The 15,858-nt window shown below is 37.1% G+C and overlaps 1 protein-coding gene across 11 annotated transcripts in view; it reads right to left on the bottom strand.

Annotated features, from left to right (window-relative positions):
- Positions 1-15,858, bottom strand: part of MAGI2 (membrane associated guanylate kinase, WW and PDZ domain containing 2) — a 1,337,104-nt gene that overhangs the window by 471,659 nt on the left and 849,587 nt on the right. For all 11 annotated transcript variants that reach the window (XR_009505080.1, XM_059934073.1, XM_059934076.1 and 8 more), the window contains exon 5: positions 1,649-1,859. Coding sequence is in view for 10 of the 11 variants with exons in the window: in XM_059934073.1 (XP_059790056.1) it covers positions 1,649-1,859 (211 nt within the window). In the remaining variant the exon portion in view is untranslated. The remainder of the gene's footprint in view (positions 1-1,648; positions 1,860-15,858) is intronic.

Below are 15,858 nucleotides of genomic sequence, written 5' to 3'. Positions count from 1 at the left end.
GATCCCAAAATCTGACACAGTTAAAAGGGGAAAGTTTACTTTATAATCTTAAAAAAGGAGGTTTTTATAATTGCAATTGGAAACACTGTAAGGAAACAGCTTTTTCATCAACTTGCCCTGCTGGTTTTCTTTTATTACTTCCGCATGTCTTACTCCGTCTGTATTATATAATAAAAATGTGTACGTCATGAGTCTCCCTGTTCTAAACATCAATTGTTCTGAACACCAATGCATGACCTCACATCTAGGGTTTATATTTTGACTTCTGGTCTGCAATGGTGCTATGCTATGCTTATCAATAACAAAATTATGTTTTTGATATAAATACTTCTGAACATTTAAAAAATTCTATATGACTTTCTCTTTTCCAATTAATTGATAAAAGATGTCTCTGGGTCACTGATTATAGCAATAAGAAATATGCAAGAGATTCTTATTCTTTTTTTTTAAACTTATAAGATTTGTCAAAAGGTGAATGGTGGCAATATATTTTCTGCATTTCTCATCCATGTTGGAGTCAAGCAGAGCACCAAGTAATTACCTGGTTATGTATTTCCTTGGCCACATGTTATAAAGTTTTCATGTGAGAATTAAATATTGGCATGTGGTAACATTTCAATTTCACAATTGAGTTCTGCCTATGGAGATCTAAGTCCCAAATCACTCCAGGTTGGGAAAGGGAATCTAGTTTTAATATTTTTCTCAAATAATCAGAGTTTACATATTTTTACCTACTATCAGCACTGAAAACTTCAGATTCTATTAATTTTTCTCTTTGAGTCCTCTACAACTTTGAGGGAATAAGGGTTGTTGTTCATTTACAATATTTTCAGTTTTTATTCTTTCTAATGAACATTTTGATTGTCTCATGCACATCAACAATTTAATTTTGAGCTAAGATCAACTTAGGAGTTTTAAAAAGTTGTTCTACTCCTAGAAGATAAAGAAAAGGAAAGCTAGACAATGTTGTTAATAAAATATATAAAAATTCAGTTTGGGAAAAAAAGTCCCTAAAGAAAGAAAAGATTAGATTGAGTATGTACCACTAGTGAGTTCAGAATTAGCATTTCATTTTCCTTGCCAAGTCATAAAAATGGTAAGCAACAAATAGAATGGAATTTAATAAAAATAAGTATGATGAACTATACAAACACATGATTTTATTGACACCTGATCTCAGGGTCAAATGCTTAAAACATTCTTATTTGTGACTAGCAAGTATTTTGCTCTCAGTAGTTGCATCCTATTAAACCACTGGACACGATGGTTGAGGTTTCCAGAAATCTGATTTAAAAGATGGGTATTATCTCATTTGAACTACATGGAGGTCTTGGAAGGGTACAGTAAACATTTCCTCATGACAAGTTCACTATTTCTAATTCAATAATAACATCACATGGAGATTTGCCTTTTTAGTCATGACTGCAACAAATTTTACAGTGGTATTGTTTAATTCATTCTTTGATTTACAGCTGCAAACTAGGATCTTTAATTGTATTAAGGTGCTATCCCCTTATTCTCTCACAAAGAAGGAAGCGAATATCACAATTAATGAAATTCAATACTTTGACCACATCTCCCTTGACAACATCATTTATGTACTACTATGATCTTTGTGGAAATGTTCAGAGAAATGTGTGAAACTCACTCAATGAAGTAGACTTCACCCTTCTCCGTATAGGCCATTTCCCAGTTATCAGGCAATGCGTCTGATTCCTCATGTTCTTCAGGTTTAGTTGGCTTGGCATCATCCATCTCTTCCTTCACCTCCTCGGGCTGACTATACACTGGTGCAGGGTAAGGCTGGGAGGGTGTCTCCCCTGAGGCACCTGCACTCTTGTCTTCATGTTCACTGGATTCTATGAGAGAACAAGAGCGTATGGTTAGTCACTCGAGCCACTGTAACTCCTGAGTGAGTGTGGACCATGCTCATCAGGGAATGAGCTCTATGAAGGCTACTAGGAAAAGCACAATTGTCACCAGCTCTGAAAATTATCAGTAGGCCTATTGGAGTTCCCCTTTCACTCATCATTCTCACCTATCCTTCAACTAATTATTGCTGATGACTAACTTGGATGACCATTTCACAACGCAGGGGTGGCAGACAGTGTAATGCTCCCTAAGGATGCCCATGCCCTACGCCCTGGAACATGTGATTTTTACCTTACATGGCAAAAGAAGATTTGCAGAACTGATTAAACTAAGGACCTTGTGATTGGGGGATTATCTTCAATTATTCAGGTGGGCTTATTTTAATGACAAGGGTCTTTACAAGTGTAAGAGGAAAGCAGAAGAGGAGTGTGAGAGGGAGATGTGACTACTGAAGAATGGCAAAAGAGATGCACTGTTGCTGACTTTGAAGACAGAAAGGGACCAAACACAAGCTAAGAAATGTGGGTGGCCTTTAGAAGCTGGCAAGGCAAAAGAATAGATTCTCTTCTAGAGCCTCTAGAAAAGAACAGTTTTTCAGACATCTTGATTTTAGCCCAGTGAGACCCAGGTCAGACTTCTAACCTACAGAGCTGTATGATAAAAAATATGCATTGTTTTAAGCCATTAGGTGTGTGGTAATTTGTTACAGCAGCAATAGAAAACTAATACAACAGAGCAAAAACTAAAAGAGATACATACCTTAAGAGAAATGATAAAAGGCTTGGAGGACAGACCCAAGGGTACCAACATGCAAATGGTATGAGCTCCAGAATGAGGAAAAGGGCCACATGGAGAAGAAATAACAACTCAATAAAAATAGAATATAAGTTGCCTAAGATGAAGAAACACTTGAATCTGAAGATTAAAATGGTTCACTGAATCTGAGGCCAAATTAATGAAGCATATATTTCACCTAAACACATCTAGGTGAAATTTCCAAGCTCCAATGTTCAAAAACAACTTTACCAGCTTCCACATTGAAGAAAATTACCAAAAAAAAAGAGGAACAGAAGATCATCAGACGTTTCATCTATAATACCCTAAGCTCAAAGACAGTAAGGTAACATCTGTAGTAACTTGAGGAAAAGTACAGCAACCCAAGAACTTAACTCTACCAAAATATTATTCATCTATCTAGGCAAAAGAAAGTCACTTTTAAACATGCAAAAGTTCTGAATGAAATCTTACCTTTGGAAAGCTCAGGTTCAGAGAAATTTCCTACAAGGTAAGACGGTGATTGGGAGAGAAACTCAAAGGGGAAATGTTTAGATTTAAGATACTCCCTGGTTCATTCAGGGATTCAGCACCACTATATTTAGGTTTTGGTCTCGGGTGTGGCAAGGTAATGGTAAGAAGAGGGAAACCACAGAAAAGATCAAGGGAGCCAAAAGCAGAGGGGGCCTATAACTACTTTAGTATGGAACTTTGGGAGGAATGTTTCCTGCAGAGTGGCTCCACATCTCCACTGGGGTGTCAGAGATAAATGGATGAACACATTTGGCAAATACTACTCCCAAGACTTCCCTGTGGCATGGACATAATGCAGAAGTCCAAGTATGCTCTGGTGGAGACTTGGAAAGTAGCTAAGAATAGAGAACCGATCCGCCTGCACTGAGGGTCACTATGGCTTCTTCACAGCAGAAGGCGTGGTGGGGACAGCTTAACCCAGAAGCTGGAAGGAGACACTGCTGACATACAATGTTAACATGCTGATGAGGCAGCCCTCTTGGAAATATGAAATTCCACAATTGTTTGGGAACCGAATCCATAGCTATTAACATTTAAAAAATATACAAATACATATATGCTTCGACTCAGTAATCCCAGTTTGAGAATATAACCTCTAGGAATAAAGGTGCTGGTGTATAAAAATACCTATATAATTATATATACCATAGCACTGTTTGTAGTAGCAAAGACCTGGAAATGATTTGGATGCCTATCAATGAGGGCATGATTAAACAAATTGTGGTTATCATTACCATGGAAAACTATGTAGTGTAAAGACCTGCTGACCTGGAAAAGGTGCTAATCATTACTATTCAAAGAGTAATCCAAGTTGAAGAGCAATACGTGTACACTGTTAATTCTATTTAAAAAAAAAAAATAAGCAAACACCAAGCTAGATATATGCATATAATTTTGTTCACAACTATATGAACATAAAAACAAGATGGAAAGATGTACAACAGATGGTTAACTTTGATTAAACAAAAACAGTAAACTTGTATGGGTGTGGGAGTTTTTTTACATATCTTTGCATTAGTTGGCTATTATAAGTTTAAAAATAATAAAGGTAATTTAAAATGAGTAAATTAAACTAGAATGTACTTTTTGTCTTAATCAATGGCTTGGATTAATTTTTTTCCCCATATGCGTCAGTCTCAGAGAGCAATAAGAAAGCATCTTTAGGAATTAGGACAAGAACACTTTATAAGCTTTTGTTGTTTTGCCCTTAAAAAGAAGATTTTATGAAAATAATATGGTCCTTAGTGATGTAGTCTCCCAGCTGATTCTTCATACAGATTTAACCTTTGTAAACTGTGCAAGAAAGAAACAGCAAGAGAAGGTACCATTGCTCTTTTTAGATTCTCTTTGCTGTACCTTATTACAGCATGTAATGCTGTACTCTTGAAGCGTACTGTACTGTTGAAGTACTGTTGAAGAGTACTGCTGAAGCATACTGTTCTCAGGTATTTCCAAATGTCATGTTGCATTTGAAAAGTTAAACTGCAAGGTCATGATCTGAACACATTCATTTATTCAATATTCACCTAATCAGTAATTATTAAACACTCGGTGTCAGGCACCGAGGACAGAAGAGCAAACAAGAGAGGCATGATCCTTGCTCTCACAGAACTCAAAATATGTCAAGATGTGTAGTCTTTAAACAATTTTAAGTGTGATGAATACTATCAAAGGGAAAGATGAGATCTTACGCATACACAGTCCTCATAAAGAATCAAGGAAAGCCCTTTTTCCAACATGCTATCAAATCTGAGACTAGAAAAAGGAGTCAAGAGACTTCTTTCAGAGGAAAGTAAGGGAGAAAGAAATACATAAAAAAGGAATAGATTAGGCCTTAGAAAGCATGCTCAGAATTTGGGACTGTTTCCTGAGAGTAATGAGAAGGTACTGATGTGTCTTAACCAAGGGGATGACACAAGTAGTTTTTTATTCTCCACAAAGACCCTCTTAGCTATTCTGGGGGTTTGAGAGTGTTAAGAGTAGATATTTACAGACCATTGGGGAGTTATTTTTGTGTTTGAGACAGAGACGATGGTGGCATGGGCATGGCTTCTTTTTATGAACTGAAGAAAAATTTAGAATATGGATTTGGTATGATTTTAAAAAAAGTGTACAGATAAGGACAAATGAGAAGTCATGGTAAACCCAGTGGGGGGCAAAGCAATTCACTGAGCTAGGCACCATGACAGGAGGAGCAGGACTCTGTCAGGAGTGGGAAAGATAATGGCTGTAACTTTAGGCACAAGAGATAGAAGTCCATGCCAAACTCACAATGGAGATGTCAAATCAATGAGTTCTTGGCTGGAGGGAATCAGCTTGAAAGACAACAGCATATGGATAGATTGTATTATAATTTAAGCCACAGGAGTGAATGAAATTGCCTAGAGAGACAGTGCAGCAAGTGGAAACAAGAATACCTAGAGCAGCTGTCTGAGGAACTCCAACATTTAACAGTCAGCGAGAGAATGATGAGGGAAGAGCAACCAGGGAAGTAACAGAAAAACCAGTTGATCTTTATGCCACAGAAGCCAAGCAAAGGTCAATGAGGAGGAAACACTTAACTGTGGCCAAAACTTCTAAACAGTCCATCAGCAAGATTAGGATGTAAAATCTAATGAAATTAATGATATGGAGGTCACTGGTGATGTTAGCTACCAGCTGTGGTAGTAGTTGCAGTGGAGTGGTGGATGGGAAAGTCAAGTTGGAATGGATTAAATGAATGCATAAAGAGAAAATATAGAATATGCTAACAGAGAAAGTCAAAGATTAGCTATGAACAAATAAACTTTTTTCTTCATCTAAATAACTATTATATTTTCAAGAGAAATGTTAGACATCTCCTGAAAAAAACAGTCTACAGTCTTTGGAGATGTCTATAGTTATATTTATTGATGTGCTAGAGATTACTGAGCCAAGTTCTCCCAGTTTATCTAACTCATTTATTCATTCATTCCTTTATTCTTACCTAATCAATCAATTGTTACATTAGCAAACATGAATTTATACCTACAATGTGCAACATACTTGACAAGAGCTTAATGGGGGAAAGAAAAAGAACTTTTTATCAGGCTACTGAGAATTGGGTTGAGATGTAAGTAATAAGGAGCATCCACCTTCTTTATTTGAAGAAAATAAGAGGAAAAAAATGAGTAAGGCAAATGGACAACCACAACTTTCCCACATTTACTATTCATAAAGGCTAATCTAGGGATGTAGTTTATGGTGAGGGTCAAGGGCTTCTGGTAAAATGCAGAATCAAGCCAATATACCCACAGGCAGTACTGAACAAGGGCAGGCTTCCCATGCAGGGGTAGAACCTGTTCCCGGAAGAGCCATGCAGAGTATTAAGAGGAAATAAAAAGAGGAGTTGAGCCAAGCAGGCCCAGATTATCCTTCAAAGATGTATCACTCAGAGAAGTCACTCTATCTCTTTTGGGCAGAATAAGTCAAGGAGCCAGTGGAGTGCAAATTAAATACCCTCTTTGACATGCAAGACAACGTGGGAGGTGGAGAGGAAGTACTTCCCCCCAATGGATAACAATGCAGAGTACTACCACAATGATTTATTGAAGGATACTCAGTGACACAAAAGAGTTGTATACAATTCTCTAGGGAGATGATAAGGCACAGGGAAACAAGAGTACCTAAGGCAGCTGTCTGAGAAACTCCATTATTTAACAGTCAGCAAAGGAAGAAACTGCCACTATATTTCCTATATTATGTACTAGGAAAATGGTAGTAATTAATTAATTTATTAATTGAGCATCTGTTGAGCCCCTGCTAAGTGCCAAGCACTAGGCTAGGCAGTGGGCAGTAAAGGAGACTGTGGGTCAAATGGTATGTATTAGTTTGCTAGGGCTGTCATAACAAAATAGAACAAAACTGGATGACTTAATAAAAATTTATTGTTTTACAGCTCTGGAGACTAGAATCCTAGCACAAGGGTTCACCAGCAGGGCCATGCTCCCTCTGAAGATGTTACAGAAGGATCTGTTCCAGCCCTCTCTGCCGGCTTCTGGTAGTTCCTTGGTTTGTGGCAGCATAACTACAATCTTTTTCTTGGTAGAGAAAAAAATATGGTATTCTCCCTGTATACATGCCTGGGTCCTAATTTCCCCTTTTTAGAAGGAGACTAGTCGTACTGGGTCAGGGGCCCACCCTACTGATCTACAACTTAATTAGTAGAACTAATTACTACTACTACTTAGTTAAGATAACCTCATCCTATTTCCAAATAAGATCACATTCTGAGATTCTGGTGGTTTGGACTTCAGCATATGAATTTTGGGGGGAAACAATTCAACTCATTAAATAGTTCATTAGGCAAGTTTATCTTATAATCCACCAAACCAATATTTACCATGTCTGGGACTATAAATTATCATTTCATGCTACATTACAATTGTTTCCCTGCTTAGTAAGGAGAATAGAAATTAACTTCACTACATTTTAGATAATATAATTATGTCTTTCTTCCGTATGTGGCTTAATATTTTAAAAAATCAGATATGTTGGGTATTATATAAGTAACTGAGAAAGTACCCATTAAGAACAGAATGGACTTTTTAAAAAATAGGCTTTATATTTTAGATCAATCTTAAGTTCACAACAAAATTAAGAGAAAGGTACAGAAATTTCCTATATACTCCCTGTCCCCACAAATGCATCGTCTCCCCCATTACTAACATCCTCCACCAGCCTGGTACATTTGTTACAACTGATGAACCTACAGTGACACATCATTATCACTCAAAGTTCATAGTTTACATCAGGGTTCGCTCTTGGTGTTGTATGTTTCATGGGTTTGAACAAATGTATAATGACACACATCCACCACTGTAATAAACAGAGTAGTTTCACTGCCTTAAAAATCCTCTGTGCTCTGCTTCTCATCCCTCTCTCTCCTCTAACTCTTGGAAACCACTGATGTTTTTCCTGTCTCCATAGTTTTGCCTTTTCCAGAATGTCATATAGTATAGAGAGTCTTTTCAGATTTGCTTCTTTCATTTAGTTAATACACACTTAAGTTTGCTTTGGCTTCTTTCATTTAGTAATACACATTTAAGTTTGCTTCATGTCTTTTAATAGCTTTATAGCTCATTTATTTGCAGCACTGAATAATATTCCATTGTCTGGATGTACCACCAAAACATACTTTTAGTAATTGAAGATAGGAAAGAACAGATTTGACTGACCAACCAAGGTGCACGTGTAGCCATTCCTCCTAGCATCCCCTCCTCCCATGGAGTTCAGCTTAAAGTTATATGCATGCACATATGCCCTAACACAGATCTCATATATGTCAGATCTGCAGTTTGAGAAACCTTAGACTGTTTAAATTCTGACTAAAGAGAAAGAGCCAAATTACCCCAAGCATGTTTTACTTTTATGGTGGTTTGAAGGTATTTCTTGATTAAGCAGTGGTCATGTAGAATTGCCCTTTTTAACTTCCAAGACACATTTCTTAGCATGGTTTTATTGTTAAATCCAAACATGAATTTTTTGGATATGTAAATGTAATTTTCCCCCAAGACGCTTGCTGCTTAAGTGAAAACACTTTATCAAACACTGGCATTTTTTGAGCATTCCATTTTGCATTTCTAGGTCGCTTAGATGCCTTGCAAACCAGAGCAAGGGGTTTATTTTTGCCGTAACAATAGAAACAAAAAATATTTCAATAAAGAAGGAACACCTATTTTTAAAGAATGATAATCATAAAGAAAAGTTTCCCTTTGACCAGGACTGTTGTATTTCCTAGAAATTTACAGAAACATTGAGAAACAAAATAGGCATTGATAATATACAGTCTTATAAGCAATGGCCTATAAAAACATGTTTTATGTACACTTTTTATTGCTGTGAAGAATTAAGAAATATAGTTTCTTTCATTTTTCCTACCCTAAAGTTTTGTTAGATTCAGCAAATAATTTCCTTCTTCCCATACGAAATTCAGAAGAACTCAAAGATCTGTATATAGTACAGGGACCGAAAACCATTTAATGGGAAGAGAGGTAAATATATGCATTTTTGCATTTAGTACAGTCCACATAAATTCTACAGTTTTGGTCCAGTCTCAGGTTTTGATATTACAGTATGTATAGTAGCCATTCCACTTACTTACACGTTTATTACCCTAGCAGTATCTAACACATGGCCTTTTGGATACAAGACTAAGGATAAATCAGAATACCATGGTTTTGAAGGTCCATACTGAGTTTTATTAAAGAATAATCAGAAACCAAAATAAAACCATTTCAAGAAGAAGACTGCCTATTTTATACCTTAACCATATTTTCATTTGATATGGTCTATGCTTACAGTTAACCTTCAGCTTTCTGTAATTGCCATCCTTTGAAATGAGGGAAAATAATATCTTAAAGCCAGATAGGAAATTGTTGATTTTATTTCTTTGAACAGTCATAAAATTTGAATTTCCAAAATTTGTTTTACCCTGTAAGAGAGCTCTGTGACTTATATTTTTAATGGCTCTGGGACAAATTTTTTTTTTTTTTTTAAACATCTTTATTGGAGTATAATTGCTTTACAGTGGTGTGTTAGTTTCTGCTTTATAACAAAGTGAATCAGTTACACATATACATATGTTCCCATATCTCTTCCCTCTTGCATATTCCTCCCTCCCACCCTTCCTATCCCACCCCTCTAGGTGGTCACAAAGCACAGAGCTGATCTCCCTGTGCTATGCAGCTGCTTCCCACTAGCTATCTATTTTACGTTTGGTAGTGTATATATGTCCATGCCACTCTCTCACTTTGTCACAGCTTACCCTTCCCCCTCCCCATATCCTCAAGTCCATTCTCTAGTAGGTCTGTGTCTTTATTCCCGTCTTGCCACTAGGGTCTTCATGACCTTTTTTTTTTTTTTCTTTTTCCTTAGATTCCACATATATGTGTTAGCATACTGTATTTGTTTTTCTCTTTCTGACTCACTTCACTCTGTATGACAGACTCTAACTCCATCCACCTCACGACAAATAACTCCATTTCATTTCTTTTTATGGCTGAGTAATATTCCATTGTATATATGTGCCACATCTTCTTTATCCATTCATCTGATGATGGACACTTAGGTTGCTTCCATGTCCTGGCTATTGTAAATAGAGCTGCAATGAACATTGCGATACATGACTCTATTTGAATTATGGTGTTCTCAGGGTATATGCCCAGTAGTGGGATTGCTGGGTCGTATGGTAGCTCTATTTTTAGTTTTTTAAGGAACCTCCATACTGTTCTCCATAGTGGCTGTATCAATTTACATTCCCACCAACAGTGCAAGAGGGTTCCCTTTTCTCCACACCCTCTCCAGCATTTATTGTTTGTAGATTTTTTGATGATGGCCATTCTGACCGGTGTGAGATGATATCTCAGTGAAGTTTGATTTGCATTTCTCTAATGATTAATGATGTTGAGCATTCTTTCATGTGTTTGTTGACAATCTGTATATCTTCTTTGGAGAAATGTCTATTTAGGTCTTCTGCCCATTTTGGGATTGGGTTGTTTGGTTTTTTGTTGTTGAGCTGCATGAGCTGTTTGTAAATTGTGGAGATTAATCCTTTGTCAGTTGCTTCATTTGCAAATATTTTCTCCCATTCTCAGGGTTGTCTTTTGGTCTTATTTATGGTTTCCTTGGCTGTGCAAAAGCTTTTAAGTTTCATTAGGTTCCATTTGTTTATTTTTGTTTTTATTTCCATTTCTCTAGGAGCTGGGTCAAAAAGGATCTTGCTGTGATTTATGTAATAGAGTGTTCTGCCTATGTTTTCCTCTAAGAGTTTTATAGTGCCTGGCCTTACATTTAGGTCTTTAATCCATTTGGAGTTTATTTTTGTGTATGGTGTTAGGGAGTGTTCTAATTTCATACTTTTACATGTACCTGTCCAGTTTTCCCAGCATCACTTATTGAAGAGGCTGTTTTTCTCCACTGTATATGCTTGTCTCCTTTGTCAAAGATAAGGTGACCATATGTGCGTGGGTTTATATCTGGGCTTTCTATCTTGTTCCATTGATCTATATTTCTGTTTTTGTGCCAGTACCATACTGTCTTGATGACTGTAGCTTTGTAGTATAGTCTGAAGTCAGGGAGCCTGATTCCTCCAGCTACATTTTCCTTTCTCAAGATTGCTTTGGCTATTTGGGGTCTTTTGTGTTTCCATACAAATTGTGAAATTTTTTGTTCTAGTTCTGTGAAAACTGCCAGTGGTAGTTTGATAGGGATTGCATTGAATCTGTAGATTGCTTTGGGTAATATAGTCATTTTCACAATGTTGATTCTTCCAATCCAAGAACATGGTATATCACTCCATCTATTTGTATCATCTTTAATTTCTTTTATCACTGTCTTATAATTTTCTGCATACAGGTCCTTTGTCTCCTTAGGTAGGTATATTCCTAGATATTTTATTCTTTTTGTTACAATGGTAAATGGGAGTGTTTTCTTAATTTCACTTTCAGATTTTTCATCATTAGTGTATAGGAATGCAAGAGATTTCTGTGCATTAATTTTGTATCCTGCTACTTTACCAAATTCATTGATTAGCTCTAGTAGTTTTCTGGTAGCATCTTCAGGATTCTCTATGTATAGTACCATATCATCTGCAAACAGTGACAGATTTACTTCTTTTCCGATTAGGATTCCTTTTATTTCTTTTTCTTCTCTGATTGCTGTGGCTAAAACTTACATAACTATGTTGAATAGTAGTGGTGAGAGTGGACGACCTTGTCTTGTTCCTGATCGTAGAGGAAATGGTTTCAGTTTTTCACTATCGAAAATGATGTTGCCTGTGAGTTTGTCATATATGGCCTTTATTATGTTGAGGAAAGTTCGCTCTATTCCTACTTTCTGCAGGGCTTTTATCATAAATGGGTGTTGAATTTTGTCAAAAGCTTTCTCTGCATCTATTGAGATGATCATATGGGTTTTCTCCTTCAATTTGTTAATATGGTGTATCACATTGATTGATTTGCATATATTGAAGAATCCTTGCATTCCTGGAATAAACCCCACTTGATCATGGTGTATGATCCTTTTAATGTGCTGTTGGATTCTGTTCGCTAGTATTTTGTTGAGGATTTTTGCATCTATGTTCATCAGTGATCATGGCCTGTAGTTTCCTTTCTTTGTGACATCTTTGTCTGGTTTTGGTATCAGGGTGATGGTGGCCTCCTAGAATGAGTTGGGGAGTGTTCCTCCCTCTGCAATATTTTGGAAGAGTTTCAGAAGGATAGGTGTTAGCTCTTCTCTAAATGTTTGATAGAATTTGCCTGTGAAGCCATCTGGTCCTGGGCTTTTGTTTGTTGGAAGATTTTTAATCACAGTTTCAATTTCAGTGCATGGGATTGGTCTGTTCATATTTTCTATTTCTTCCTGGTTCAGTCTCGGCAGGTTGTGCATTTTTAAGAATTTGTCCATTTTTCCAGGTTGTCCATTTTATTGGCATAGAGTTGCTTGTAGTAATCTCTCATGATTGTTTGTATTTCTGCAGTGTCAGTGGTTACTTCTCCTTTTTCATTTCTAATTCTATTGATTTGAGTCTTCTCCCTTTTTTTCTTGATGAGTCTGGCTAATGGTTTATCAATGTTGTGTATCTTCTCAAAGAACCAGCTTTTAGTTTCATTGATCATTGCTATTGTTTCCTTCATTTCTTTTTCATTTATTTCTGATCTGATCTTTATGATTTCTTTCCTTCTGCTAACTTTGGGGATTTTTGTTCTTCTTTCTGTAATTGCTTTAGGTGCAAGGTTAGGTTGTTTATTTGAGATGTTTCCTGTTTCTTAAGGTAGGATTGTATTGCTATAAACTTCCCTCTTACAACTGCTTTTGTTGCATCCCATAAGTTTTGGGTCGTCATGTCTCCATTGTCATTTGTTTCTAGGTATTTTTTGATTTCCCCTTTGATTTCTTCAGTGATCACTTCGTTATTAAGTAGTGTATGGTTTAGCCTCCATGTGTTTGTATTTTTTACAGATCTTTTCCTGTAATTGATATCGAGTCTCATAGCGCTGTGGTCGGAAAACATACTTGATACAATTTCAATTTTCTTAAATTTACCAAGGCTTGATCTGTGACCCAAGATATGATCTATCCTGGAGAATGTTCCATGAGCACTTGAGAAAAATGTGTATTCTGTTGTTTTTGGGTGGAATGTCCTATAAATATCAATTAAGTCCATCTTGTTTAATGTATCATTTAAAGCTTGTGTTTCCTTATTTATTTTCATTTTGGATGATCTGTCCATTGGTGAAAGTGGGGTGTTAAAGTCCCCTACTATGATTGTGTTACTGTCGATTTCCCCTTTTATGGCTGTTAGTATTTGCCTTATGTATTGCGGTGCTCCTATGTTGGGTGCATAAATATTTACAATTGTTATATCTTCTTCTTGGATCGATCCCTTGATCATTATGTAGTGTCCTTCTTTGTCTCTTGTAATAGTCTTTATTTTAAAGTCTATTTTGTCTGATATGAGACTTGTTACTCCAGCTTTCTTTTGATTTCCATTTGCATGATTTCCATTTTCCATCCCCTCACTTTCAGTCTGTATGTGTCCCTAGGTCTGAAGAGGGTCTCTTGTAGACAGCATATATATGGGACTTGTTTTTGTATCCATTCAGCCAGTCTGTGTGTTTTGGTTGGAGCATTTAATCCACTTACATTTAAGGTAAGTATCAATATGTATGTTCCTATTCCCATTTTCTTAAATGTTTTGGGTTTGTTATTGTAGGTGTTTTCCTTCTCTTGTGTTTCTTGCCTACAGAAGTTCCTTTAGCATTTGTTGTAAAGCTGGTTTGGTGGTGCTGAACTCTCTCAGCTTTTGCTTGTCTGTAAAGGTTTAAATTTCTCCATCAATTCTGAATGAGATCCTTGCTGGGTAGAGTAATCTTGGCTGTAGGTTTTTCTCCTTCATCACTTTAAATATGTCCTGCCACTCCCTTCTGGCTTGCAGAGTTTCTGCTGAAAGATCAGCTGTTAACCTTATGGGGATTCCCTTGTGTGTTATTTGTTGTTTTTGCCTTGCTGCTTTTAATATGTTTTCTTTATATTTAATTTTTGATAGTTTGATTAATATGTGTCTTGGCATGTTTCTCCTTGGATTTATCCTGTATGGGACTCTCTGTGCTTCCAGGACTTGATTAACTATTTCCTTTGCCATATTCGGGAAGTTTTCAACTATAATCTCTTCAAATATTTTCTCAGTCCCTTTCTTTTTCTCTTCTTCTTCTGGGACCCCTATAATTCGAATGTTGGTGCATTTAATGTTGTCCCAGAGGTCTCTGAGACTGTCCTCAGTTCTTTTCATTCTTTTTTCTTTATCCTGCTCTGCAGTAATTTCCACTATTTTATCTTGCAGGTCACTTATCCATCCTTCTGCCTCAGTTATTCTGCTATTGATCCCTTCTAGAGTATTTTAAATTTCATTTATTGTGTTGTTCATCATTGCTTTGTTCCTCTTTAGTTCTTCCAGGTCATTGTTAAATGTTTCTTGCATTTTGTCTATTCTATTTCCAAGATTTTGGATATCTTTACTATCATTATTCTGAATTCTTTTTCAGGTAGACTGCCTATTTCCTCTTCATTTGTTAGGTCTGGTGTGTTTTTACCTTGCTCCTTCATCTGCTGTGTGTTTTTCTGTCTTCTCACTTTGCTTATCTTACTGTGTTTGGGGTCTCCTTTTCACAGGCTGCAGGTTCGTAGTTCCCATTGTTTTTGGTGTCTGTCCCCAGTGACTAAGGTTCGTTCAGTGGGTTGTGTAGGCTTCCTGGTGGAGGGGACTAGTGCCTGTGTTCTGGTGGATGAGGCTGGATCTTGTCTTTCTGGTGGGCAGGTCCACGTCTGGTGGTGTGTTTTGGGGTGTCTGTGGCCTTATTATGATTTTAGGCAGCCTCTCTGCTAATGGATGGGGCTGTGTTCCTTTCTTGCTAGTTGTTTGGCATAGGGTGTCCAGCACTGTAGTTTGCTGGTCGTTGAGTGAAGCTGGGTCTTGGTGTTGAGATGGAGATCTCTGGGAGATTTTCATCATTTGGTATTACATGGAGCTGGGAGGTCTCTTGTGGACCAGTGTCCTGAAGTTGGCTCTCTCACCTCAGAGGCACAGCCCTGATGCCTGGCTGGAGCACCAAGAGCCTTTCATCCACACAGCTCAGAATAAAAGGAAGAAAACATAGAAAGAAAGAAAGAAAGAGGATAAAATAAAATAAAGTTATTAAAATAAAAAATAATTATTAAGAAAAAAAGTTTTTTAAAGTAAAAAAAAAAAAAAAAACAGACAGGCAGAAAACCCTAGGACAAATGGTGAAAGCAAAGCTATACAGACAAAATCTCACACAGAAGCATCCATATACACACTCACAAAAAGAGGAAAAGGGGAAAAATTAATATATCCTGCTCCCAAAGTCCACCTCCTCAATTTGGGATGATTCGTTGTCTATTCAGGTATTCCACAGATGCAGGCACATCAAGTTGTTTGTGGAGTTTTAATCCGCTGCTTCTGAGGCTGCTGGGAGAAATTTCCCTTTCTATTCTTTGTACTCACAGCTCCGGGGGTTCAACTTTGGATTTGGACCCCCCTCTGCGTGTAGGTCGCCTGAGGACGTTTGTTCTTCGCTCACACAGGACGGGGTTAAATGAGCAGCTGCTTCGGGGGCTCTGGCTCACCCAGGCCGGGGGGAG

The sequence above is a fragment of the Balaenoptera ricei genome, chromosome 9, assembly GCF_028023285.1.
Source record: "Balaenoptera ricei isolate mBalRic1 chromosome 9, mBalRic1.hap2, whole genome shotgun sequence".
In the NCBI taxonomy this organism is placed as follows: Eukaryota; Metazoa; Chordata; class Mammalia; order Artiodactyla; family Balaenopteridae; genus Balaenoptera; species Balaenoptera ricei.
The sequence above is the reverse complement of the archived record's forward strand: the minus strand, read 5'-3'. Positions and strand labels throughout refer to the sequence as shown.